General features: G+C 36.9%; 2 protein-coding genes across 2 annotated transcripts; both read left to right on the plus strand.

Moving 5' to 3' along the window:
- Nucleotides 1-1,593: 1,593 nt before the first annotated feature.
- On the plus strand, nucleotides 1,594-4,430 carry LOC127807222 (polygalacturonase QRT3). The gene is made up of 3 exons (XM_052344901.1): nucleotides 1,594-2,208; nucleotides 2,329-2,568; nucleotides 3,159-4,430. Exons 1-3 carry the CDS (start codon nucleotides 1,996-1,998, stop codon nucleotides 4,158-4,160), a joined length of 1,455 nt encoding a protein of 484 aa, XP_052200861.1. The 5' UTR covers nucleotides 1,594-1,995; the 3' UTR covers nucleotides 4,161-4,430.
- Nucleotides 4,431-5,727: 1,297 nt separating this feature from the next.
- LOC127808367 (polygalacturonase QRT3) lies at nucleotides 5,728-14,124 on the plus strand. Its single transcript, XM_052346884.1, has 3 exons — nucleotides 5,728-6,024; nucleotides 6,134-6,361; nucleotides 12,649-14,124. The coding sequence occupies exons 1-3, from the start codon at nucleotides 5,839-5,841 to the stop codon at nucleotides 13,717-13,719; spliced, it is 1,485 nt and encodes a 494-aa protein (XP_052202844.1). The 5' UTR covers nucleotides 5,728-5,838; the 3' UTR covers nucleotides 13,720-14,124.
- The last annotated feature ends 689 nt before the right edge of the window (nucleotides 14,125-14,813 follow it).

The following is a 14,813-nucleotide window of genomic DNA, read 5'->3' on the forward strand; positions in this document are numbered from 1 at the left end:
TGAGAACTGATTTATTAAATTAAAAATATTGTTAGCAATTATCTTTTTTTATTTCCATACTCTCTTACTTTCTTCGATAAATATATTATAATTATTTGAATATGAACAGACAAGGAAGTATCGACTAAATTGATTAAAAAATATAGGTCTAATAATAAATTAAAATAATAAAAAATTTAAATGATCACATAAAAAATATAAAATTACAAAAATATAAATATAAATTTCACCATTTAAACTTATGTTTATTATTGGAAAGTAATGTTAATTATTATTTTTAAGATAACAAATGAAGGTGTAATGAATTTTAAATAATTTTATTAATTAATAATAAATATATCGTACTTAAAATATTTAATCAATAAAATTTAATTTGAAAAATAGGTTCCAAATTACTCTTTTAAGTGCAAGGGAGGCACAAAGCATGTCTCGCCCTTTATATGGAATGGAATAGACAAAAAGCTACTAAAGCATGTCTCCGACTGTCCGCCCGTGCCCGTGCCCGTGCCCGTGACCCATTCCGCGCCCTCTTCGGTCTTCACTTTTACCATTTCACCCTGCGTAAACGTGTATGCTTACGTATACAAATCTATTTGATATGTACAGTATCTAAATAGTATTTATTAATTAAATTATAGATAAAAAAATTAATATATAAAAATATTTTAGACTTTTATCTTTTTTCATTTATTTGTTAAATTTATCTGACGATCATTAAAAAAAAAGTCACGTCACTTCTTATTTAATATTTTTTTAGATATATTTATCTCTCATTTTCTCCAGATAAGTATATTTTAAACCTTACAAATAAAAAAAAAAGATACATATATTTTTCATTATATTATAAAAAAATTAACAAATAATTTGATAAAAAATTTAAAATATTTTTCATCTTTATCTTAACCACATTCTATATTTTTGTCTAAAAAACATTCCAACCTTATTTTGATATAATTTTATCTTACTTATTTTAACAAACGAGATTACAGGTATGAAGTGAATATTTTAAAAAAAATACTCTATTCCCCCTAACTTTATAATATTTAGTGTGGACAATAAATAATAATATTATTCTTAATCTTTTTTGGACAATTAGAACTATCAAAAGCAGAAGTCATCAAGATTAAAGATTCAAATAATAAAGTGAGTGAATCAACAATCGATTGACCTTTCAGATCACAATCATCCTACGACTATCAAGAAAGGATTTATGTTCAACTTTGTCAATAAAAAACCCTTTAAAATTCAAATAATTCACAAAATATCCTAAATCAATTCCACAAAATAATAAAGTGTAGAGGTTAGAATTCTTATTAAATAATATAATACTTGCCATCATATTAAATAAAATTTTAGGTGCACATCCAACCTACCTAAATCCTAAACCTAATACCCATATAGGTGGAATAAAGATTATTATTTCTAAGACAGCGTATGGCTTATGGCTTATTTTTTTAATTTCTAAACTCTTTGCCGACTCTTAATAGAAGTCTTCCCCATAACTTTAACTTCAAATTCCATGTCACATATTCATAAATGTGATCTATATATGTAGCCTCTAATCTAAATCTGCAAGCATGGTAGAGCGCGAGGCAGAGGACCGGTGCTTGGCTTTGAGAGTCAAAATACCTTTTACGCAGTGTCAAACTTGGTAGGATCCTTAAAGTAAGAAGTTGGTCACTCACTGCTAATTACTTTTCCTTGTGTTCCACATCAACAAGAAGCAATATTCAAAAACCTTACCCAACTCGATATCTATATATATGTCATATCAACGATCCATGAGGCTTCCTTCCTGTTTACACTGCCGTGCCATTTGTATGATCCAATAGATTTTGCATCAAATCCCTTTTCTTTACAAATCTCACCTCTTCCCCTTTCTTTCCATGTCCTAATATTCGTATATATGTGTGTGTGTGTGTGAACGTGTGTGGATATATATATATATATATATAAATACAAGTCATCTGAAAGGTGTGGAAGAGAGGGAGGGAAATGGGATTATGGACAATGCCCAGAAGAGTTCTGGCGCTTTGGTCTGCAATAATGGGTTTGGCCAGTTTGATCCCATTTCATGTCTCCGGCGACCTGCCTAATTATCCCTACCAAATGCGAAAAATGCAGTCTTCTTCCATGGCGTCTTTTATCCGCCACGACTCTGTCTCTCTCCCGCCGGCTTCGTCTCCCGGCTTCGCTCCGTTGCCGCCGGTGAGCTCTTCTTCGTTTCTAATTACTTTTTCCTTGATTGGTCGATCAATTTCCAAATTGAGCAGCTTTAAATATATATACATAGATTTGATATCAAGACTTTGGTGGTTGGGATTACAGGTGAGTCCGAGTCCACGCGTGTATCACGTGACGTCGTACGGGGCCGACGCGACGGGGAAGACGGACAGCACGGCGGCGCTGGAGGAAGCAATCGCCCACGCTTTCGAATCGGGGAAGGATGATGGGTTCTTGATGAAAGGGATTCTGAGTCTTGGGGGTGCACAGATTCATCTGGAGGGCGGCACGTACACCATCAGCCGGCCCCTCCGGCTGCCGGCGGCCGGCCGAGGTAACTTCATGGTATACCCACGTTCGTTCTCGATGCCCTTGCCTGCTGGTTTGAGAAAATCTTTAATTATTTGTCAATGTGCAAATCAATTATATATATATATGGACACTGCCATAGACTGCCAGTAGTATATATAGCGAATGTAGCTTAGGCCAGGAGGGGTGACTTTTAGCTTGCCATCCTTTTTTGGGAATTGGTATATTCAGAGGATGAATTCGCAGTCTGATGACAATGGAGTGGTAGCTCCGCAGATATACTTCCTTAGAGATTTTTTTAACTTTAAATACCCTATTAAAAGAGAGTATTTAGTCCTTTTCGAATGTCTTTTTAAGTGGTAAACTTTAGCAATATTGTAAGTGGCATGAAAGGGCAGTGGGGAAACCTTCCAAACCTCTACCAAAATGGGCGTTTTAAGTTGTTTTTCATTAAAATATAATTATTGGACAAATTTGGCTCCTTTTTTGGGTATCATCATTTAATTTATATATGTAAACTAATTATATATAAATATATATATATATATCTTATGGGACAGATAGTATGTATGCCTTTGGTTTAATTATTAAAGCATGCTAAAATCTTCTTCTTGATTGGGCTGCAGATACATGGAGGAACATTGAAAGCATCAGAAGATTTTCCGGGGGATGGGTATCTGATCGACCTATCGGCTCCGTCTTCTTCTTCCAACGAGGCGGCGTATAACTTCGAGTACATAACACTCAGAGATCTAATGCTAGATTCCAACTTCAGAGGCGGCGGAATCCAAGTCATCAACTCACTTAGAACCTCCATTGACAACTGCTACATCTCCCATTTCACCACCAACGGGATCCTCGTCCAGTCCGGTCACGAGACCTACATCCGCTACTCCTTCCTAGGCCAACACATCACCGCCGGCGGAGACCCCGGAGAGCGCGACTTCTCCGCCACCGCCATCAACCTCATGGGCAACGACAACGCCGTCACCGACGTCGTCATCTTCTCCGCCGCCGTCGGAATCATGGTCTCCGGCCAGGCCAACATCATCTCCGGAGTCCATTGTTACAACAAAGCCACCGGCTTCGGCGGCACCGGGATCTACCTCAAGCTGCCGGGCTTGACCCAAACCCGGATCGTGAATTCCTATTTCGACTACACCGGCATCGTCGCCGAAGACCCCGTCCAGCTCCACATCTCCGGCAGCTTCTTCCTCGGCGACGCCTTCGTGCTCTTCAAGTCCGTCAACGGCGTCATCAATGGCGTTAACGTCGTAGACAACATGTTCAGCGGCTCCGGCAAGGGGACGGCGATTGTTCAGTTGGATCAGAGTAATGGAGCATTCAAAGACGTCGATCAGCTGGTTATTGATCGGAACAATGTAAAGGGGATGAACCTTAAGGCGACGGCGGCGAGAGGGTCGGTTCAGGGGAACGGGAGCTCGTGGGAAGTCGACTTCAACCAGGTTTTGCTATTTCCAAACCTCATAAAAAACGTCCAATACAGCTTGAGAACAACCGGCGACGGCTTCCCTAACCATGCGCTGCGAAATGTGTCTGCAAATCGCGTGGTGATCGAGTCCGATTTGACCGTTCCTGCTACCGTTTTCGTCACGGTGGATCAATGACCAGCTTCTGACTGGCGACTGGCTGTGGCTAGTTAATATATATGTTCTTTCTTTCTTAATTTCTTAGTTAATTTTCTCTGAGAAAATCATTGAAACCAGAGAATTCAGCATACAAGTCGCCATGAACGTGACAACCCACAATATATAAATTAAAGCAACTGTAAAAACGTGTTCTAACTTCAATTGCAACATATACTAATTGTCCATGAAAACGATTGTTTCTTAGGAAATTAATGGAGCCTTGGAGACCATATATATTATGTTAAACTAGATTCCAGATGTCCATGAAACAGTATTCCAGTTTGATCATTCCAACTTGGTTCCAAATGTCTTCTGATGAGTGCCAAAATATCAACGTCTAATCAGTAGATTTCCTTGGAGGCAGGAGTATGCATTTGCACCAAAGGTCTTCCACGACGACAGCGATTTTTCTTTTTCTTTTCTATTGGTTGGGAAATTAAACTATGGCTGCTGGCTGCTGGCTGCTGGCTGCTGGCTGCTGTAGAAGGTGGGCCAATTACAGTGGAAGTCCGGTCTGGCCGGTCAGCTGTTACCTAGCAAAGCTACAATTTTCTGGCAACCAAGTAGGAACAGATGGTGCAATTGCTTTACATTTTATACAAAAAGCGACTGAGCCAAAGTAGTCATTTTCTGTCCCTAATCCATTCACTCTTCTTCTTCATGGTCATGGTAACGTGACCCACCTTCTCTCCCAAGTCAAACAAAACATATTATATTATTGGCTGGGAAAACAAAAAGAGTTGGCCACTGGGTTGGATCTGAAGAAAGAAACAAGACAAGGTTTCCAGCGGGCCTGGGCCCGTTCAGTGAAAGCCCAGTTATCTGTTGATGCTCAACTTTTTTTTTTAAATATAAAAAGAAACGTAAAAGATGGGGAGAGAGAGAGAGAGAGTTGAAAAAATCACATGCTAATTAGTAAACATCTATTAGTGGATTAATGATTTTTTTAATGCTAAAACAGTAAACTGTTAAAGCAATTTAACCTCTTTAATTTAATATATTAATTTGGCACATTAAAGCAATGTTTAATTTAAGGTTAAAAGAATAATGGCAAAGTGTAATAATTTAATTTGCATAAATAATACATTTTAAGAGATCATCTAAAGATTTGGTTGTAACTTCAAACTTGTGTGCTTCCAAACAGTTGGATTCAACAGTCAAAAGCATTAAGCATCTTTGGAAGTTTGGAACTGGAACATTTTCAACAGTCAAAAGCATTAAGCATCCTTGAACCGAAACCGAAACCGAAACCTAGTAATTACTTTCACAAGTTCCAGATTTTTTATGTTTTCTGCTCTGTCCCTTTTGCCAATTCCTAGGTGACAGCCTCTTCCCCCTTCTCTATCCATTTATTTATACACCCCAAGCCAAGCCAACAATAAATATTAAATATTTTCCAAACACACATAAATATATATATATATAGGTTTTTGTTATTGTGTGTGATATAACAAAAGATAAAATATAATAAATATATTTTATTCCAATAATGTATAGTTGTAATACAATTATTACATGCTCTCTCTCTCTCTCTCTCTCTCTCTCTCTCTGTCTATTGCAAGGTTTTCCAACTTAAAAAGAGGGGGACGGGCAGGCTTTTGAAATAGCAAAGTCCGAGAATAATAAGAAAGAATACAGACTCAAAACGAACAAAACAATGAAGCCCTTTTTAGCATTGGCGTCGCTCCTTCTTTTTCTTCTTCTTCTCATCCTGTTAATGGCGCTGGAAGCCACATGCTCCCTCCAAACGCAGAAGCTCTACGAGTTCCAAAGGCGGCTTCGAGAGAAGACGCTCTCCGCCGTGGCCGCAAAGCCACTGCCCTCTCCGGCGGCCGTAAAAAATGTCGGGCATATTTAAGTTGTTTTCTTTATCTTTGCTCTCAGAACGTACGTACGCACGTGCGTTTCTGCTTTACTTTGTTAATTTTCTTAATTTCTGCATTTGTTCGTAGGCCACGGCGAGAGTTTTCTATCCAATTGGGTACGGGGCGGACCCTACGGGGGCGCAAGATAGCAGCGACGCCATATTGAGCGCTTTGGCCGACGCTTCACAGGTCGAAATAGGGTTTCAGCTGTTGCCGGGAATCAAAGATCTGGGCGGCGCCGTCGTGGACTTGCAGGGCGGCGACTACAAGATCGGCAAACCCATAAGGTTCCCTCCCGGCGTCGGCAATGTCGTCGTAAGTGTACTCTCTCTCGCTTTAAATTCCCTCGGTTCAATTCAGTTCAGTTGCAGACTTGCAGTTACTGATCTGAGAACAGTAGTGGTGAAGTTACCAAGAAAATTGACGTTTTTTTGCCCTTTTTAACTTCAACAAACGTGGTGGGTGTTCTTTATTAATTAATTAAGTCTCTTTTGGAGGGTTGGCGCCACGTGTCCGTGCTCTGCCCCGTCGTGCTTGGGCGGGCATGCATGAACCCCAACGCTTTCGCCTTTATTCTCTCAACCTAAATATTTATTTCTCTCCTCTTCCCTACGGATCCAAAAATGTGCCATTAGGATCCCACGCGTTAGGGTCTGTTTGGACGCGGAACTGAGTAATAATCTACACTTGTTTGGGGGATGGAAGATTCTATAATATCCACATAAATAATGTGATATAAAATATATTATCAAAGGATATAAAAATTAAGACTTCTAAAACAAAAACGTTTAGTCTAATAGCATGAGAAAAAAGAAAAAAAAAAAAAAAAAGGCAACTCTTTTATTCATTGAATCGTGTACATTTTATGAGTTAAAAATTGAGAAATATCAACTATCCACTTCACTAAATCGACCACATCTTCTCTTAAAAGTGGACCAGAATCTTCTCCTAATAAGTCTTTAACAGCCTGGACTTTTACCAAGTTCAAAAACAACTACTCAAAACGAAAACAAATAATTAATGAAAAAGCAATGAATGAGTCTACACCGACAAATTAAGAAAATAAAACAAAATTAAAACAACATGCACTAAATTTTGACACTCCCCTCTTAGTGCATGCTTCTAGTTTATTAAACCAAGAGCTTCAGGAAAGAGCTCCAACTTTAGGTTTGTGAGTGCTTTGGGGAGATGTCAGCAACTTGATCACTTATTCCAATATTCTTCAACTCAAACTCCTATTCAAGAACATTCTCTCGAATGAAATGGTGTTGAACTTCAATGTACTTTGTTTGAGTATGAAATATTGGATTTGATGCTACCTTGAGGGCGCTTTGATTGTCACACCTCAAACTGATGGGATACTCCATTTTCTTGTAGATGTCATGAGTAATCAACTGTTTTCTCCAAACTCCTCCTTGTGTGGTGCAGCACTCTACTTCGGTGCCAGAAATTGCATTGATCCCATATCAAAACAGTAGCCCATTGTTGATCTTCTATCTTCGATATTTCTTGCCCAATTAGAATCCACAAAGTTAATAGAAAGTTTCCGTTCTTCTTATATATCAGTCCAAACTCAAGAGTGTTCTTCACACAAATGAAGGACCTAAGGACATTCCATGAACTGAGAGGCAACACTTCTCTATCTAATTCTCCACAGACAAATGCGTTTTTGACATCAAGTTGCCACAAATTCCACTCCTTATGGGCAACCAAGAAAATGAGAGTTCTGATTGGTATCATTTTGACAACCAGGTTAATAGTCTCTTCATAATCTAGTCCATAGCGTTGTGAAAAACCTCGAGCGACCAACTGTGTTTTGTATCTATCCATTGATTTATCCATCTTCTTCAACTTGTAAAACCCATTTACAAGTTACTGGTTTGGTGTCCTTTGGCTTTGGCACAAGCTCCCAAGTATTGTTCTTCATGAGTGCTAAAATTTGTTCCTATAATTATATCACTTCCCATCTTAGGTGCCCTCTAGCTTCTTTAAAGCATAAAGGTTCTCCAGAGTCAATTGGACCTGTAGTGCACTCATTTGCTTGGACTTCATAGCCTTTTTGCCAAGCTAGTTATCTTCTTTCTTAACTTGATCGTCTTGGTGATGGGAGAATTTGGTTATTATTTTTGGGCCTATTGTTGGTTTCTTGGTTTATTGTTGTTGCCGCTTTCCTCTCGTTGCTCCCCCTTTTTCTACACTCCTTGATTTCTTCATGATTGAGAAAATTATATAGGCTAAGTTGTGGTTTCGCAACATCATCATCTTTAATGTTTAACTCAATCTTTTCTTAAGCTTTGTAGTTGAGTGAGATTTCATCAAAGACCACATCTTCAGAGGTGGTGAACTTCTTGGTTTTTGGATCCATGCACCTTCAACCTTCCCGATATGCTGACCATAACCAACAAAAATACACTTCTCTGCTTTGGATCTAGTTTTGTTCTATCACTTTTTGCAACGTGAACTTGACAAACTGAAAAAAACTCGCAAATAACCACATTTGACTTCTTATCGTATAAAAACTCATAGGGAGATTTGTTACCTTGTCATGGTGGTAAGCGATTTACCATATGACATGAGCACTTCATAACTTTGGCCCACAATTGTCGAGGAAGATTATTGTCATGTATTCATGACAAACTTGTCTCTGAGAGATGCACAAGCTTCATTTTAGCAATTCCATTATGCTGGGGAGTCTTTTGACGTGTCATTTGTCTCTGAGTCTCATTATCTTCATAGAACTTGAGAAATTTTGTTTCCATGTACTCGAGCCCATTATTTGTTCTTAGGCACTTGATCTTGACATCAAGTTCCTTCTCAATCGACTTGCTTCTTGAACTCAATAAATTTAGCAAAGGCCTCGTTCTTCTGCTTTAGAGGGCGTTTGTTAAAATGAGCAAAATAAGGTGGTATTAAGATAAGATTGGGATACTTTCCGAATCAAGATATGGAATGATTAAGATAAGGCCGAGAAGCATTCCAAGATTTCTATCAGACTGTTTGTTAAATTTTTTAGAATCCACTGATAATTGTATTTTTTCTTTTCATGTGTTTGTTAATACATATGATAAGCACCAAGATAAGGGTTTTTTTTACCAAAATATCCCTATTATCAAATTTATGATTAAAATATATTTTATGATTAATATGAATTGTCAAAAAAAATAAGATTAAAATTAAAAATAATATTTTATTTTTCAAATTCATGTCCAAAAATAAATTTAAAAAGATTTGAAAAGAGTTAAATAAAATATATATAGAGAGAGAAATTTAAATTTTAAAACTCAATGAAATGAATAATGTCATTTAAATTTTAAAAATTGTCAAAACATATAATAATTTAAAAATATATTAAAAAATATTAATTATAAGAGTTGAATAAATAAGATTTTTTAATAAATTTAAATCTTTAAAATGCACTAAATGACATTAATTATCTTACAAAGGGCAGATAAGTAATTCAGCTTTATCTTGAAAGAGCAAGATAAATTTATCCGATGGGGGAGGTCGGATAAATTTATCTTGAAAGGGGGAGATAAAAGGTCATGTGAGGCCTTTTCCGGAAATGGTCAGATAAGGTTAACAAACACATTGGAAATACCAAACATCCGGAATGCTTCCCATATCTAACATTTTCTCTCTCTTATCTTGGTTAATAAACACCCCCTTAAAAAATACACCTAAGCAAACATAGAAAATCATCAACAAAAATCATGTAATGATAGTTGTTTTAACTTTGTATTCTAGTTCTGGACCTATAACTCTCTCAACCGTCTACTTAGAAGTGATTTCTTTTGCCCCCACGGGCGTAGCACGGATGGCAATCAGGTAGCAGATTGCAGACAAGGATGCAGGTTCGAGTCATGGCAGCCGCAGTGTAGGAGTTTCATCCTCATGTAGGGGTGGTTCCTTGTGGGCACTATGCACTGTGCCTCCTACCTGGTACGCCGCCATGTACCGTGATTAACCCCTCCCATGTGCGCGGGGCAGTGTGGGGGGTCCTTAAGGTGAGGGACTTCACCTTTGCAGATAAGAAGTGATTTCTTTTGACTGTTGATATCCAACGTGGCCAAATCTTGTATGTCAGATAGCTGCATTGTTGTTTCAGCTTGTGTTTTCTGCATAAGCATCGAATGCAAATAATACGAACAAGTTAGGGAGTTGTTCTCTTCGTGTTTCAGTTTTTAATTTAAATTTTGAATTCATTTTCAGTTTTGTGTTTTGAGTGTCAGTTTTTAAATTGTTGAAAATGTGTTCATTTTTTTTTTTTGTAGCGTTTTCTGCGTTTTGAAAATTTTGAATGTATTTGTGATAAAAACAACCAAAATGACTTTTTGTTGTTTTGAGTTTTCTTCATAAAATTTTTCCTTATTTTTGAAAATGTATTTTTAAAAATATGAAATAAATATATTTTCACTATTTTAAAACACTGAAAACGACCTGAAAATAATAAATAAAACATGATAAACTATTTGTTGGGCCGAAAGATAACATGCTTTCTTGAATCAATTATTTGTGAGACTGAAACTATATTTTTCTTAACCCCAAGAACATGATAAACACTCTTTAGGACAGTATTACTATTGTCTTCAGTGTCGGTTACCTTTAGATCTGCACTCAAGGGCGGAGCCAAGTGAGGCCCGAGCAGTTGTCCTGACTAGGCTAGATCTTAATATTATCATTATTATTTATTTTTAAAGTTATATTTTTTATATTTAAGTTCGTCCCACTGAACCAAAATCCTACCCTCCCTGCATTAATCAACCAAATTATTTGTTATGACAATTACTTTCGTCCCATCATGACGATAAGCATTTCAAAGCAATGAATCATCCTCGATGAGATGGTGAGTGCAGCCTAAGTCAAGGATCCAATCATTGTGATAGTCGATGGATGCATTTGCATTAGCATTTCTTTCAACCACCTCATTCAAAAAGCATGTCGGATCTCGCATTTTGTTGTTGATGGATCTTGTTTTTTTGTCCTTTTGAATTCTCATGTTCCCACTTCTTTCTTGCTCCGACATTTCTAGAGTATCATTTGAAATTGAAATTTCATCCACCGTAGACGTTAAATCCCACAAAGTCCTCCCCTTGAAGAAAAGCTTCCATACACATGGGCTAGCACTTGTAATTAGTACCTACAAGTTTCTCCATGTCATTCTATGTAAGGCTAATTCCACTCATTTTCATTTTACCAATTAAAGATTTGTTCTAAGAAGAATTTTTCTTCTACATGTGAATTCCTCTCTCATGTAACACGTGTTTGTTAATCAAGATATAGAATGAAAAATATAAGATGTGAGAAGCATTTTGGACCTTTTAGCTTTCCAACGTGTTTATTAAAATTATTTGACAATTTTTAAAAAAACCTTCATGTGACTTCTTATCTGACATTTTACAGATAAATGTAAATTACTCATATGCCCCTTTTAAGATAATTAATGTCATTTAATACATTTTAAAATTTAAATTTATTAAGTCTTATTTTTACAATAAAGTTGGTTTTAAAAGAACTTATTTATTTAAGTCTTGTAATTAATGTCATTTAATACATGTTTAAATTGCCATATGTTTTGACAATTTTTAAAAATTAAATGACATTATTTATTTATTAAAATATAAATTTCTCTCTCTTTATATATATATTTTATTATCTAATACAAATTCCTTTCATTGTTTTTTTAAATTATTTTATTCAATTTTATATTTTATTATCTAATATGAAAATATATTTTGACAATTTTTAATTATCTAAGTGGAATTATTGTAATTGTACCAATAAGTTTTTTTAGAATATATTTTTGAACATAAATTTAGAAAATAAAATATTATTTTTATTTTTTGACAATTCACATTAATCATAAAACACTGTTTTAATTATAAATTTGTTATTGATCTTAAGATACAGTTTTGAATGAATTTGGTAATACATATATTTTGGTAAAAAAAACTCATATCTTGATGTTTATCATATGCACTTAACAAATATATGAAAAGAAAAAAATATAATTTTTAATAAATTACAAAAAAATTAACGAATAGTCTGATATAAATTTTGAAATACTTCTCAGCCTTATTTTGGTTATTCCATATCTTGATTTAAAAAATATTTCAATTTTATCTTGATATTCCCTTATCTTGTTCATTTTAGCAAACATTACTTTAATAGACAAGGAAATAAAAATTATTAGACAGCCAAGTCAAACCTACTTTTGATACCATGGAACAAAAACGTTTAGTCTGAAAACATGAGAAAAAGATAAATGTTTTAGTCATTAAACCGTGTACAATTTATAAGCTGAAAGATAAAAAAATATCAGTTATCTACTTTGACAAATGGACCATGATCTTCTGTTAAAAGTGAACCACAATATCCTCCTAAAAAAGCTCTAACAGCACTCAAATGGAAACAAATAACTAATAAAAAAGCAATGAATGAGTCAACATGATGGACTCAACCGACAAAGAAAATAAACATTGCATCAAAATAAATTATAGTAGTAATTTATCTAAGTTTTATCCCAGTTTTGAAGAGCCCTTAATAGTAGTAATTTGGATGCCATATTTCATTCTTACATAACAATGTTTGGCCTGGTTTTGTAGATCCAAAGTGGGACTCTTCGCGCATCAGACACATTTCCTAATGACAGACATCTAATTGAATTATGGGCACCAACTTCTCAAAAACTCAAGCTAACGGCATCCGTGAACAATTTGGATCAAAAAGACACCAACTCTGCAATCTCCTACGAGGACATAACGTTCCGGGACATCCTCTTTGACTCAAGCTATGGCGGCGGCGGCCTTCTGGTGATCGATTCTGCCAGAATCCGCATAGACAGTTGCTTCTTTCTCCACTTCACCTCCCAAGGAATCCTCGTCCAAAGAGGCCATGAAACCTTCATATCAAGCTCCTTCCTCGGACAACACTCAACGGTTGGCGGCGATGAGGGTGAGCGAGACTTTACCGGCACCGCCATCGACATTGCCAGCAATGACAATGGCGTGACAGACGTCGCCATCTTCTCGGCGGGCACCGGGATTGTTGTGAGGGGCGAGGCCAACTTGATCACTGGGGTGCATTGCTACAACAAGGCAACTTTCTTTGGTGGCGTTGGCATTCTGGTTAAAGCTGCACAAACAAGAATAGTGAATTGTTACTTGGATTTCAATGCTATAGTGATTGAAGACCCGTTTCAAGTTCATGTTTCTAATGGGTTTTTCCTCGGAGATGGCAACGTTGTGCTCAAGTCGATCAAAGGCCGGATCTCAGGCTTGAACATAGTCAATAATATGTTCTCCGGGGAGCCCAAGAACATGGTGCCTATTGTTAAGCTAGACGGACAGTTCAGAGAAGTCGATCAAGTAGTGATTGATCAGAACATGGTGAATGGGATGAGGTTGAGATCTACGGTTGGGAAATTGGCCGTGCCAGGAAATGGGACCAAGTGGGTGGTTGATTTTTCGTCCGTTTTGGTGTTCCCTGACCTAATTAATCATGTTCACTACTCATTCTATGCCCCGACCCCAGGGATTAGGGGATTTCCGGTACATGCAGTGACTAATGTTTCCGGTAATGTGGTGGTGGTGGAGAGCGACAAGGCAGTCAATGCAGTGGTGTCTGTGGTGGTTGATCAGAATAACCAGGCAGGAGAAAGGAACTTTCTCAAGTGAGGCAAGGAAGCAAGCTGTACCACTGGATCAATTTTAGCGTCACGACACAGCACGATATCAGTTACCACTTTCAAGATTTAACACGATAAAACTTCGTCCTTCATGAAGCCAAGACGCTATCTCCTAAGGATATTTGTGATTGCCGGACTGATTTTGTGGGATGGTAATATCATATGGATAAAAGGTGGTACTAAACATGATTATGAACATTGTATTTATTAGCATAGAATAATCAATCAGATAATACAAGAGTTGTTTGAACTTATTACTTGTACCAAGTTGGGTTCACGTTGGGTACTTATTTACTTGTAACCCGGATTTGGATCTATGATGTTTAACCCAATGACAAATGAATCTAGATGGGATCATTGACTCATTGACCCAGACCACTAACAGCCCTATTAGTGCATTTTACGCGGTGGCTGTCTACTGCTAGCATGAAAGAAAATGAAAGAACAAGATGTGAGCTTAGATAATACATACCCAGCGAAATGCCATGCCTTTCCCAGAACAATTAACCACCATCCCATCAACAACATTCTTGTAATTGCATTTCTGTACACAGCTGGAAGATCACTGCCATCAGAAAATCACTTATCAGCAAGACAAGCTATTCATCAAAGCTACCAGATTTGGTACCGAAATGCATTACATACCATGTATGCAGTGGAAGCTTTAAAAACACAAATTCCTGCTGCCCCCAGACTTGCCGAGTTACCAGATAGCACCCGCATAATCGTCAGGGTTGTTATACCCTCATGCAAAACTGCTTCAATTTACTTGTTCCATACACTGAAACACTTACAGTCGTTTAATGCACTACCATTTCCTAAAGACCATGGAAGTCAAACCGTCTCCACTTTTGAAATTATTTGACGACCGTTAAACGCACCATTAGCAAGTAAAACTAGTAGCATGTGCTTTACAGTGGCAACAGTGTCATTGCTCAACTGAGCGACCTGCCAAGCATGCTATGTAACTACTATGGTAAGAAGACTGCTACACATCCAAGAACAAACTGAAAAGAAAGGCTGATCAAAGCTGGAGGACCTTCCAAACCATAACAAAAGATTGGAATCAAAGAGTGCACTTAT

Source organism: Diospyros lotus, chromosome 8 (genome assembly GCF_014633365.1).
Source record: "Diospyros lotus cultivar Yz01 chromosome 8, ASM1463336v1, whole genome shotgun sequence".
In the NCBI taxonomy this organism is placed as follows: domain Eukaryota; kingdom Viridiplantae; phylum Streptophyta; class Magnoliopsida; order Ericales; family Ebenaceae; genus Diospyros; species Diospyros lotus.

What these genes read in the sequence shown, in the direction of transcription:
- LOC127807222 (XM_052344901.1), top strand. Translation starts at nt 1,996, where the DNA reads ATGGGATTATGGACAATGCCCAGAAGAGTTCTGGCGCTTTGGTCTGCA. An exon ending in GCTTCGCTCCGTTGCCGCCG is followed by an intron (nt 2,209 to 2,328) that starts GTGAGCTCTTCT and finishes TTGGGATTACAG; the next exon opens with GTGAGTCCGAGTCCACGCGT. An exon ending in CCGGCCGAGGTAACTTCATG is followed by an intron (nt 2,569 to 3,158) that starts GTATACCCACGT and finishes ATTGGGCTGCAG; the next exon opens with ATACATGGAGGAACATTGAA.
- LOC127808367 (XM_052346884.1), top strand. Translation starts at nt 5,839, where the DNA reads ATGAAGCCCTTTTTAGCATTGGCGTCGCTCCTTCTTTTTCTTCTTCTT. An exon ending in CTCCGGCGGCCGTAAAAAAT is followed by an intron (nt 6,025 to 6,133) that starts GTCGGGCATATT and finishes ATTTGTTCGTAG; the next exon opens with GCCACGGCGAGAGTTTTCTA. An exon ending in CCGGCGTCGGCAATGTCGTC is followed by an intron (nt 6,362 to 12,648) that starts GTAAGTGTACTC and finishes CTGGTTTTGTAG; the next exon opens with ATCCAAAGTGGGACTCTTCG.